General features: G+C 41.3%; 1 protein-coding gene across 1 annotated transcript in view; it reads right to left on the bottom strand.

Annotated features, from left to right (window-relative positions):
• adgrb2 (adhesion G protein-coupled receptor B2) overlaps positions 1 to 13,540 on the bottom strand; it is a gene marked incomplete at both ends in the record, with an annotated part of 187,083 nt that overhangs the window by 66,913 nt on the left and 106,630 nt on the right. Inside the window, one exon of the mRNA XM_080012641.1 lies at positions 6,504 to 6,630. Within this exon, the coding sequence (XP_079868767.1) occupies positions 6,504 to 6,630 (127 nt within the window). The remainder of the gene's footprint in view (positions 1 to 6,503; positions 6,631 to 13,540) is intronic.

Genomic DNA, 13,540 nt, shown 5'->3' with positions numbered 1-13,540 from the left:
GAATAGTAATAGAATAGTTTTTAAGACTTTGCTACAAAAAAGTTATATATTCTGTTCCTCCAGGAGAAGCACAATGATGGAGACAACCAGGTGGACTGGGATCTGGAGTGGAAAGGGCCAGCACTGTCTCAGTCATGGGATTAATTTTAGTGCGGGGTAGCCATTTTATTTTTCTCCTAGTTTGCAGGTGAGGGTATTAGCCACAGTGGAGGTAGTGGTGGGGAGGGCAGTGATGGTGAGGGCAGGACAGGGGGGTGGGGGGGGGGGGGGGGTGCTCTGTTTTTCAACACTTATGCATCGAACCAGGACACAGAGCAGGTGGCTTAATTAAACAGTCTTGGTAATAGACTATAGGTGGTTTTAGAACAGCAGGACACAGGAGAACACTTTATTTTAGCAGGGGACTGGAACTGCATTGGGGATGTTACTGTGGACAGGACTGGTGAGGAACCCCCCCCCCCCAGTCCACTACCAAACTGTCTGCACTGTCACGTTCAGTTTGGTTGATGCCTGGAGGACAAAGCAGTTCATCTGAGTGAAGGTGTCGGAGGAGGGTGAGGGCAGCCAGGCTGTGTGTGTGCAAGGCCAGCAGCCCTAGGGTAGCATGGAGTCCCATCACAGATCATGGAGTCCCAGTTTTACAGATCACCATTTCCTTTCTATTCAACTTTGTTTTTTAGCCTAGAGGAGAAACATATCCTATTGGCACTTTAACGCCAAACATTTATAGGACAGGTTGTTTTGTGATTGTTTTAAGGATCTTTGGGCTTTTTGGGGCACAAAGAAATATGATTTTGAGTCCTTGAGTCAGTGGTGGGAGGTGGGGAAGTCCCAGATAAGGACTCTCTGCCAACAGTACACTAGATAGTCAACTTAACACACCAGGGTGGGGCTAAGCACCCTGGAGACACAGATTAAAAATAGAAATATAATAGAAATAGAAAACATTCTAATAACCAACAACAGCACAGACGGGGGTTTATTATTACAAAACAAAAAGTAGCAGATATTTTTATTTTTAAGCGCGACAGCTAAGGGGGCTCTACTCTGGGCCGGTTTTATGTCTATTAATGATATAGATGCTCCAAGAAGTTTATTCTTTAATTTGGAGAGGACTGCGGCCCAGAGGAAGCTGATGGCCGCCCCGTCTGCCCCATGGAACAGTGACAGCCAACCCCGGCGGAGAAGAGGAGGCTGGTGGTAGAGTTCTACACTGCCCTCTACAGGGCGGAGGACTGAAAGGAGGAATCCACCGCACAGCTCCTTCAGGGGCTCTCTCAACCGGGAGAGGAGGAGCAGGTCACCTTGGACTCCCCCATCACCCTGGAGGAAACCACTGCTGCAGTGGGGCAGACGGCATTGAGCAAGCCACCAGGAGTGGATGGGTTTCCCGCTAATTTCTCAGGCACTACTAGAGCCGCCTAGGGGAGGACCTCGTGGAAGTCCTGCTGGCATGCGTGGGGAGGGGCTCCCTGCCAGCCTCATGTCGTCGGGCTGTCATGTCTCTGCTGCCCAAGAAGGGAGACCTGGCACTCCTCAAAAACTGGAGGCCTGTAGCCCTCCTCTGCACAGACTAAAGGGTGCTCTCCAAAGTGCTGGTCAACAGGCTCAGAGAACACCTGGGGCTGGTGGTACACAGAGACCAGGTCCACTGCATCCCTGACAGGACCATCACGGACAATTGATTTTAAATTTTTGCTACACCTACACTCTCTTATAGGGGTGAGTGCCTCCAGGTGGACTAATTCCTTTGGCCCGGATTGATAAAAGGACGGGGGATTCCAGTGGAGGGTGACGCATGGAATAAAAGCCACCAACAGGGATGTCGCGCACCTGGATCCAGGTAGAGGGGAGGGTTGTCCGTTCTGCCAGGATGGACTGTGGAGCGCCTTTTCTTGCAGTGAGCTAGACTAGCATGGGATGTTTAGGTTGCTGCAGGGATGGTGTCAAGGGCTAGGTTTGTTTTGTTCACAGCAGTTTTTGTATTTTCGACCTCAGGTAAGCGGCAAACAGAAAGCAGGTGCACGTTCTGATAAAATGTGGAAGACTCGGAAGAACTGGATTCAGAAGCAGGGATCTCTGGACGCGGTTCTCATGCTGACCGACCTGCTGGCAGCTTGCTCCTAGGTGGAGTCTGCCTTCCATACCCTCAACAGCAGGCTGGAGACCTTGAAGTCCACCCGGGGGATCGGACAGGTCCTATCTTCCGTACAAGACAATGTCTTACTGCTGCACTTCTGATTATGATCATTAAATAATTACACATGTATTTATTTATTTGCTTTTCTTTATTTTTCTAGTTTACCTTTTTCCTAAATTCATTTTTGTTTTTGAATTATTTATTTATATTTATTCTTACAGTTTATTCTTTTTTCATATTCTCTATTTATTCAGATATGTTTTTCATATCTGTTTTTTCATCCATTTATTTATTTTCTATTACTCTCACTATTGTTACCCTTTCCACTTTCCACTCATTTTTTTTCTCCCTCCCCTTCTCTGTCTCCTTCTCCCTCTCTCTCCCTCATCCATCTTTCTCTGTGTCTCTCTCCCCTATCTTCCCCCTTCTCCCTTCCATCCAGTCTATTTCTCACTCCCTCTTCTCTCTCTCACTCCACTTTTCTCTCCCTCACCTCTGTCTCCCTCTCTCCTTCCCCCTCCATTTCCCCCATCTCTCCCCCTTTCCCTCGTAACATTATTGATGATGATGGTTTATTCATTTATTTCATGAATATAATCATCACTATTATTTAGTGAGAAGAATGTGAAGGAACATTTTCAGCTTCAATTTAAAGAGAAAAATATGTTTTGTTTCTGTAAACATAACAAATAAATGTAATACAATTGTCTTCTATGAAAGAAATATTCTCTCTATCTCCCTCTGCTTCCCCTCCATCCCTCTTCAGTTTTCCCAACCCTTCCATACAACCTCTCCCTCCGGTCTAAAACTAAAAGAAGGATCTCTCTGTCTCTCTGTCTCTCTGTCTCTCTGTCTCTCTCTCCGTCTCTCTCTCTCTCTCTCTCTCTCTAAGTAAACAGGATTAGCTGGCTCTCCCTCGCTCCCACTGTAAACAGGCCTGTAATGGCAGCAGTGCCACTAAATCCCTCCATCTCTCTTCGCTCCCTCTTCCATCCCTCCCTTTTCTATTAAACACTGAGGTTAATCCCCTACCTCCCTCCCTCCCTCCCCTCCTTGTCCCTAGCGCCACGCCTAAGCGGGATAAGCCATGTCAGAGCCGGGCCGCCAGGCCAGGAGCACCACCTCAACAATCTGGATGGAAGAGTGTGTGTTCTCTCTCTCTCTCTGTCTTGCTCCTCTCATCTCTCCATCACTCTCTCACTCTACTATGGAACCTTAAAGGGAGCTCTCTAAAGTTTACCGAAACTTCTACCACCAGCACCTTTTTAAGTAGCATACAACATGCTATGGTGTTGATGGGGTTGAATGAGGAATGGCTAATGGATAACGGCTAACACTCTCTTCACACCAAAAAGTTCCAACACAAAAGACAATTGGTAAAAAAAAAGTTAAATGAAGTCACAGCGGAAGCAGAAGTAGGCTGTAGTAGTGACCCGCGGAAAGTCGAAAGTCTTTAATGGCTTTCAAGTTCCAGCAGTTCAAGGAGCAGAAAAAGGGAACGATAGCAAAGGAAATATTAGATGAATATTGTGAGATTGTTTTTCTAAAAACTGCGTATGCTGTATATTTGCATATACACCGATCAGCCGCCACATTAAAACCACTGACAGTCGAAGTGAATGACATATATCATCTCGTTCCAATGACACCTGTAAAGCGGTGGGATGTATTAGGCAGCAAGTGAACAGCCAGTTCTTGAAGTTGATGTGTTGGAAGCAGGAAAAATGGGCAAGCTTAAGGATCTGAGGGACTTTGACAAGGACTAAATAGTGATGGCTAGATGACTGGGTCAGAGCGTCTCCAAAACAGCAGGTCTTGTGGGGTGTTCCTAGTATGCAGTGGTTATTACCTACCAATACTGGTCCAAGGAAGGACAACCGGTGAACCAGCGACAGGGTCATGTCCGTCCAAGACCTATTGATGCGCATGGGGAGCGAAGTCTCACCCGTCTGGTCTGATCACACAGAAGAGCTACTGTAGAACAAATTGCTGAAGTGTGATGCTCTGGGCAATGTTCTGCTGGGAAACCTTGGGTCCTGGTATTCATGTGGCTGTAATTTTGACACGTACCACCAACCTAAACATTTGTTACAGACCAAGTTCACCTCTTCATGGCAATGATATTCCCCGATGGCAGTGGTCTCTTTCAGCAAAATGATGCGCCCTGCCACTCTGCAAAAAGTGTTCAGGAATGGTTTGAGGAACATGACAAAGAGTCCAAAGTGTTGACTTGGTCTCTAAATTCCCTAGATCTCAATCCGATGGAGCATCTGTGGGATGTGCTGGAACAACAAGTCTGATCCATGGGGGCCCCACCTCACAACTTACAGGACTTAAAGGATCTGCTGCTAACGTCTTGGTGCCAGATACTACAGGACACCTTCAGAGGTCTTGTGGAGTCCATGCCTCAACGGATCAGAGCTGTTTTGGCGGCACGAGTGGGAGCTACACGATATTCGGCAAGTGTTTTAAATGTTGTGGCTAATCGCTGTAAATCCATCTACCCACCCACACACACACACGCACATCCACCCAGCCACCAGTCCAACTATCCAGACACCCATCCACCCGCCTACCATAAACCCATCCATCTGCCCATGCAATATGCATCAATATGAGAATTAATGATATTGGTGGAGTGGTGGTCAAAAGAAAAAACATGAAATTGTTAAAAAAATTAATAAAAGTGAGTGCAATTCACTTCCAATTCATTTTAATTTTTCAAGGTTTTTTCATTTCTATTCTTCATGTTTTGACTATCAAATGAGCCTTTTTGATTGGATTGCACTGACAATCTTTTATTATTGTTCAAATTTTCATATCTATGCCGCTTTTTTCATGTTTTTTAATTGTTAAATATTTAGGTTTTCTTTTTAGTTTTTGAAAAATAAAAATGCAAAACATCCATCCACCCATCCATTTCTACCAATCAGTCTCCCTGTTTTTTATTCACATCAATTTAGGAGATTTTCTTTTGAGAAAAAGACAAATGCAATTGACAGCATCCTAATGTCTAAAGTCTGACCTGTGAAGTGAAATATTGAGCATTTCGATATAACTGAGTGGCTGATGGACATTTTATTTTAATGCAAAGTGGAGCGAGCTGAACTAAAAAAAGAAAACTAGTAGCCTCAATCGTTTGTAGTGATTCGCTTCGAGGTGTCAATTATTTGTATTTTTGCTTTTCTTTTTGACCAGACAGTGTCTATAAATAACTCTTTAGTGTTTAGTGACTTGATTAGAACAGGCTTTTAGCGGCGACAGTTTAATGCTCACGTTGATCACTTGATTTGACCCATTCGTTCATTCATTCTTTCCGCATTCCACTAATGGACAGACGTTCCAAAAGCTGCAACGTCCCTGTCCTCTTTTTCTTTTTTTTCCCCCCCTCCATCATTGCCTCTCCCTCCACCTTCCCCAACCTCTTTGTTTCATTCATTTAATAAAACATCCACGCATGAATACGAGAGTGACATATAACAAAGCTGTAGAAAACTCGATAGAAAAATAAATTGATTGATATCCATCAATATTAGTGTTAATGATGTTGATGAGTGGTGCAGAACATTTTGAAAAATATGAATGAAAAATAAAAAATATATAATTATACATAAAAATGTTAAATTATAATAAGGTATTAAGAAAAAAAAAACATGAACAAAATAATAACAGTGAATCAACAGGATATCTTTTCGTCAGCTGACTTCAGTCCTGCAACAACCGCAACCACGCAGAACCATGTCACCACGGTGGTTAACAACTTGTTCAGTCAACGCAGGTTTTCCCAATCTGGCTATCAGTGCTATCATATGTCCAATCGTAAACATGTCTAAGACAAGTCTACCAGAGCCACATATTTTGCATAAAATGAGCAAACTACAATATTAAACAAATATGAAGAATTTAAACTATAATCCAGGCTAATAGCAACAGCTGCTGCTGCCAAAGGCAGGAAGGAGAGCTGGCAAAAGATTGCCGACAGTGTGAATGCGTAAGTTAAGGCTTATCAATATCACTGCCAATCGATGTATCTTTCAGTCATTCCATATCCGATTTAGAATCCAAAATCAGAAATTCATGAGGGGCTGTTTTTCATTGCTCTGATTTTGTGCTGAAATGGAAAATAGTGCATAAGAAAATGAGGTATTTCTATAAATCATTTAATATTGGCGATTTTGTGCGCCTGAGCGGAGCGCGGGATCCCACCTCCATCCTTCGCTTTCTTCTGCCCTGAGGACTATTTCTTCTTCAGCAATGACAGTAACATGGTCAACAGCTCATTTGAAGTTGCGCTAACTCGCCAGCATCATGATCGCCAATCCGCCTGTTAGCCCCCGTTAGCGTCTTGGCGTGGGTGACTTACCGGGTCCTTAGCTTGCTGCGCTAGCACGGCGTAGCTGGAGATCCTGCTGCACAGGCATTTGGTGTGGACGGCCGTGGACGCCAACGTTTGGCAGCCTTCCCTGCCCCAGTTCTCAGCGCCAGCTTCCCTGGAGGCCAGCAGGGACAAAAAAGGGAAGAAGAAAAGCAGAAAAATCAACAATCCCGTGATTGTACGTGTCCTTAAGAAGAAGCTGGAGTTGGGGAGAGAAAGGTAGAAGAAAAAGAGGAAGAGAGGATGGAGAATGTACGTTAAATATATGCATTTATTATTGTGTTGCATTCGTTCTCAGTAGGTCCATTCAAACAATTATTTTTATTTGTAATTAACATGCTTATTGTTGAAAAATGTGTATTTTATTATTTAGTCATTTTTGTTAATTTTTTTTTATTTTCCTTTTGTGAATTATTTTCATTTTCATGGTTTGTTTTTATGATTTATTTTAAATTTTTAGGCTATTTGTTCATTGCCAATTTTTCTTTTTTTGAAGTTATTTTTCAGGTATATTGCAATGGCCAAATTTTGCAAAAGCCAAAATTTATAAGTAAATCTTAAATACACTGACTTAACTTACTTTAGATTTATTGTACTGTATATTGCCGATTGCCAGTTTTTTATTCCAATGAGTGCATCCTTTATCCCAGGGGTCGGGAACCTTTGGCTCGCAAGCCAATTATGGCTCTTTCCATGACGGTATATGGCTCTCAGAAGGTTTTGGGCAAAATTTTTTCATCACAATAAACAAGTAATAAATATTTTTTCTGTGTCGTTTTAAAGGAAAACAGGTGAGAGAAATTACAACTTTGAAAATAAAATTCAAAATATAAATGTGGCGGACAAAGGGGCGTGGTCAAGCACCGGCTGCGGACCACATAAAGACTTCGGGCCTTTCACTCGGCGCCCTGCCCCTCCCGGGACATGGCGAGAGTTTTATTGTTCATTTCAATATGCGGCACGCAGGCCACAATTATATATATCAGTGAGGATTAAATAATAATGGTGGATAATAATGATCCTCTTGGGCGCAGGAGGAATGGCGTTCCACTGCTGGGCTGCTTACGAGCCCGTGCTCCGATCCCCTCTGTAAGACAGACGAACATTAAGAAAACTCCCTGCCTCCAGTCGGACCAATCAGCTGAACACAAGTGGACAGAAATGGAAAAAACTTCAACATGTATGTGACAAATAATCTTTTGAACTTGAACCTGAACTTGAACCTGAAGACCAGCTGATTCCTAAAACTTGGAACGAGCTTCCCGTCACACACCTCACAATGCAGCGTGTGAGTATTGCCGTACTGACCCTGTCTGGCTCTACATACGCATGTGAGCAGTCTTTCTGGCACCTGAGAAACATTAAGAGCAACCTACGCTCAAGTTGAACTGATGGAAGACTCAACGAAGCATGAAGCTTCACCTCACTACGTATGAAGCAGACTACAAGGCCACCAGCAAAACCATGCAGCACCACAAGTCACATTAATGGTAAAAAGTATTTCATTTATTATTGGTTAGCTAAAGTATAACAACAATATTATTAGGAAGAATAAAGAGAAATTTATTATATAAAGCGCTTTTTTAAGTACTCAGGGATGTGTTATACATTAAATGTTAAATGTATGCCTTACTTAAGAAATACACGCATTAAGTTGCATTCAATTTTATTAAATATTTTATGGCTCACAAGGAAATACATTTAGAAATATTTGGCTCTCAGACAAAAAGGTTCCCGATCCCTTCTTTATCCTAAATGCTATTTACACTTAAATAGTAGAGGTGGTGTCATAGTTTTTTTTCCAAATGTATATAAATATAAATCCTGTCATTTTGTTCAAATTTAAGAAATGTAATGAAATGTGTGTGTGTATATATATATATATATATATATATATATATATATATATATATATATATATATATATATATATATATATATATATATATATATATATATATATATACATATATATATATATATATAATGTGTGTGTGTGTGTGTAAAGATATTTGCATTGAACTGTCGTGGAATAATGTCGTGGGTTAAATTTGGCTTAAATTAACACAGAAATGCATTTATAAAATCAAAAAATAAATAGGTAACTATAGGAAAAGGAAACACCTATGGCACTAACACAAAAACTACGGAGGGTTTTTTTTTATCATAAAAATGATTTTTATGTATTTCTATATGTGTATAACTATTGATGCCACCCCCTCACACACACACACACACACACACACACACACACACACACACACACACACACACACACACACACACACACACACACACACACACACACACACACACACACACAGTTAACTCCTACTCAAGTCATCACTACGCCACTCTACCAGTTTGCATGTTTCATCCTTTCCTCAAATGAGGATTTGTAGGTGGTAAATTGCTGCAATGACTGAAAGGCAACACAAAGCGCAACGCTATCTAACGGCTAATTCCTCATTTCAACACTCAATAAGCAATAAGCTGCTCTCAGGCTAATAGGCAAAGACTAAAGGCCTCCCTCAGCCCCTCACTTTATTGGGATTTGCATGACATTGTCTATTTGAGGCGAACTATATGTGCTTCAGCTGGCGATATTTCAGAACACAAATTCCATCTTCGCTCTATATGTAGCTTTCAGCTTCAGCAAAAACCCACCAGTATATATATGTAAAACCATATATCTGTTAACTGCTACGGATTATCCTCTGCCCCATAGAGACTTGCTACTTCTGGTTATATTATGATTATTAGATTTATACTTCGGAAACAAATCCCTTGCAAGTCATGTATACTTTTGATGTACGGCTCGAGAACGATTTGTTCATTGTGAACAAATCTTTGAAATGACTCAGGAGTCGGGAGTCACTTCGGTAATTTGTGAGTTTATTTGGTTAAGACTCTGTAACTGCATTCGGGCACACATGCATTCATTTATTCTAAATCAGAAAGAGCCGTGAGCTACGAGTGCAACACCCTCCTTCAGTTTCGATTCAGAGGGGGAGCAAGACGAAGAGAGAGTGAATCTTCAACTTGTGAGCCGCAAGCAGAAAACATTTGACTGAGGATTACATTTTTTTAGAAAAAAGGTCAAGACCTAAGGCATAAGGCATAATTCATATTAAACGACATTGATAAAAGACAGACAATTCAATAATTGTGATGATTCCCGTGAGAATTCCATTCACAACTCGGAGCCGACCCTCGCTCACCACGCGTCACACCGACTGAATCAAACGGACAAATCCAACAAAAGTCGAAATAGTCGCTCGTCAAGAGCCAAATCTCAAAAATGAGCTGAACTTTTTTTCACTAACGCATATGTAAATACACTGACAAACACAATGTAATCAGGGACACGATCATTATCTTTCACTGTGTTTGGGTCGAGAATAAAACAATGTTTACCAACTTATCTGTGTAGCAGTGGATTAATCAAACCACACATGGCAACCTTTGATAAGCAATATCAAAGGATATCTCATGGTAGATTCAGCACATTGGTTTAACCTGCACTGATTATGATGAGCGCAAATATGGAAACTCTCTCCCTCTGACTCTGACTCGTGATGTTAGTCATAATGTCAGCGATGAGATGTGAGAGTGATTCCCTGATGGCCGTCATCTGCACGCTGACACTTCAAAGGCTCAAGATCTGAAAAACAAATCACAGTGATGAAGGCCCTGCTGCTCCGACATCTTGACAGGTAGCAGCAGGCTCACTGTAGGTGTGTGTGTGTGTGTGTGTGTGTGTGTGTGTGTGTGTGTGTGTGTGTGTGTGTATGTATGTGTGTGCATCAGGCACCCTTCTGCCCTTATTTCTTTCACACAAAAAAACAAAACAAATGACCTTAAAAGATCAGAAGATGACAGAGCTCCTCAGAAGTGTCAGAGCGTCGACTCCCACGAAAAGCTGTTTAATCATTCGAGGTTGGGTTTACCGACAAGGTGAGGAAATCACTGAGTACACACCCGTGCACGTGGATGCAAGTCTAAAACACGTTGTAACAGGTGTGGATTTTTATTTATTTTTTTCTATTCGTCATCTATGGAAATGTGGAATCCCATCCATCTGTCCATATGTTGGCGAGGCTGACATGGGACGCTCCGCGGAAACACAAATTTGTTCAATTACACCGAATCGTTCCCACGTGTGATGCTTTGCTCGTGAATTAACAAATGGGCAAAAAATGCAGCCATATAGGGCCGCAACTTGATGTGCATTAACGATGGTATACGGCGAGGATGAGGACAGATGGAGGGGGAAAAAACGCTCCTTGTTGATTTATGTTGACTTATGATGATTTATGTTCAAATTATTGATGAGAGACACACCAGCAGAAATAGGGCGGGAAGTGATTCACATCAGTGCTAAAATTGTATACTAAATGTGATTTAGTCCACACTTATGATCAAGACAGTCATTATATTGCATTCTCTAATGTCTTGTAAATTAAGTGATGGTTAAGTTTAACTATTGATAATATTGTCAATCCGAATTGGAGTATTTTGTCAGTAGGGAGCAGTTTATTTCTCTTCCATCCCCTCATGTGGCTGGGGAAATTCAACTTGCCAAGACCAACATCAAACAGGGAACGGTCTGCTAAATATATATTTTATATTTGGCTAGAAATCAATTGTTGGCATCACTTCAGTTTAAACAAAGTAAGCCTGTTTGGACCTTTTTTCTATTTCATTTTGTCATAATGTTAGAACTGACCCTAATATTTGTTACGGCAGATTGGCAGCGACCCTTCTGGTCGACCCTTTTGGGCGACGGGAGCCCATTGAGATTAAAAAAAACAATAATGAAAAGCCAAAGCACAAGGGTTTTGTTTGGGTGTCATTAAAGCTGGACATTTTGGAGCTTTTGGAGTCGCCCACCCACCTATCATGTACTTACAGGTTTATGATGTACACAGTTGCATATTTTAGTGGGATTTTTAAACCTACCAACCACCTTCCATTTGGCCCTGAGTCTGTTCATTTCAACTGTAATAAGGGTTAGGGTTAGGTTAATAAGGTAATTAGGGTTAGAGGGGTAGAGGCATTTTCTAATAATTTTCTAAATCAATCTTTATGAACGTTACAACAGTTTCCTCACTACGGAGATACTAACCCCAACCTCTAACACCTAACCCCCATCCCTAACCATTACACTAACCTAACCCCAAACCCTAACTCGAGGACAAAGAGAAGAAACAAGGCCAGAAAATTGTCACAATTGCCCAAAACAGGCAAAATACCACTCCAGAACAACAGAACTCTAAATTGTAAGGATTACTTAGATTACATCCACATTGGCTCTCGAAGTAAAAAAATTGCCAGATATCCAAGCGACCAGTTACCCATTATCAAACACGAAGGTTGAAATCTAAGAAGGAGGGCTATAAGGTTTCTTGTGAATAGAAGTATGGTGGCTGAAAATTGACTCCAACCAAAATCATCAACTAGATGATAGTTAAAACTTACTTAACACCTACACACGCTTTTACTTAGTTGAGACATACAATTCAATCTGGCCAACGCCTTCCCTTAAAAGCAACATCAAATTCTGGTTGAACATCCATAAACAGCAGTGGAGGATTTACGCTTATCGTTATCCATATTTATCCACCTCCTGTCAACTCCTTATGATTAATCTTTCCAAACCTGTACCAATTGTACAGTTGATCTAGTATCCACATCATCACTATGAAAGGCTGAGGGAAATCTGCAAGATCAGCACGTCGTAAGTACTGTATCTCCATTATCAGCAAAAAATCAGCTTTGGTCTTCCTCTCAGTCCCTAACCAGACATTATGGGTTATTATGCGTTAAAATGCATGAACAGCGTTGCCACATTAACTTCGGGGACAGCCTTTCTGGTCAAAATAAGAACGTTTTGGGTAATTATTAATTACAGTAAATTGTTATTTTCTGGAGCCCTTGAAGAATGGTTTATATATATATATATATATATATATATATATATATATATATATATATATATATATATATATATATATATATATGCAATGCGGCATTCAACATTTTTTAATAGCTTTTTCAATTTTATGCAGTATGTTAGTTAGATACAGATCGTGTCGTACTTGAATAGACAGTCTCAAAAACTGCCAAATTGTATAGAAACCTTATCCTAAAGCTGGAGTCATGCAGAATAGCATTAGCCTTCAGTTTTGTTCAACTACTTATCATTCTCACTTAACCATTTGGAATTACAGCACACAGATTCCCTTGTGATCCCAAACATTGGACGGCATGGCCGGGTGCACAATCCCATTTAAATGTTTTTTTGTTTTTTTGGGGGGTTTTAAACCAGGGAAAACTGTTTCCGCTGCGCATAGTGTTGTATTTAAGGACTTGAGTATGGGACACGGTACATTAGGCATATGTCTGGTCTGGGTCTTGGTGTATGTGTCTTAGCTTGGATATAAGTCACCGGGACAAATCTTCACATGACACAAATCGCCTGTTGTCACTCATGGGACATGGGACTATAATGCAAAGCTGGCTCCTATGTACTACCCTGAAAGGGGCATGCCAATAAGTATGTCATCTAATATTTGCATGTTTGTGGGTGTAAGTGTCTTTGAATATGGCTGACCTAGATATACAGCCTGAAAGAACCAAGAAGTGGTCATTTCATGGGCTGATCTGAAGTGTGGTTAATACCAAACCAAATTGAAACCCTTCCCATTTGGCATCGTTCGGGACTAAAAATGTATCAGTGATTACTACTAGCATGCTTGTGCTTTTAAAATATGTCCGTTTACCAGCTCAAATGTGAAATCTGTGTTGCTGTGGCCCAGCAAGGATTTGAATTAATCATCCCCAGACATTAAACAAATGAAAAATAATCTGTCTTGCTCTGATGAAACAGATCCGCACCCCAGGAAGCATTTCTATCGGCTGTATGGTTAGAGTTTATAACCATGTTACCCCAATGGCGATTTATCTACAGGTCCCTTTGGATGTGTAGTGCCATTGAGATACACAGCACGTGTTGGCAATTT

The sequence above is a fragment of the Zeus faber genome, assembly GCF_960531495.2.
Source record: "Zeus faber genome assembly, chromosome: 1".
Classification (NCBI taxonomy): domain Eukaryota; kingdom Metazoa; phylum Chordata; class Actinopteri; order Zeiformes; family Zeidae; genus Zeus; species Zeus faber.
The sequence above is the reverse complement of the archived record's forward strand: the minus strand, read 5'-3'. Positions and strand labels throughout refer to the sequence as shown.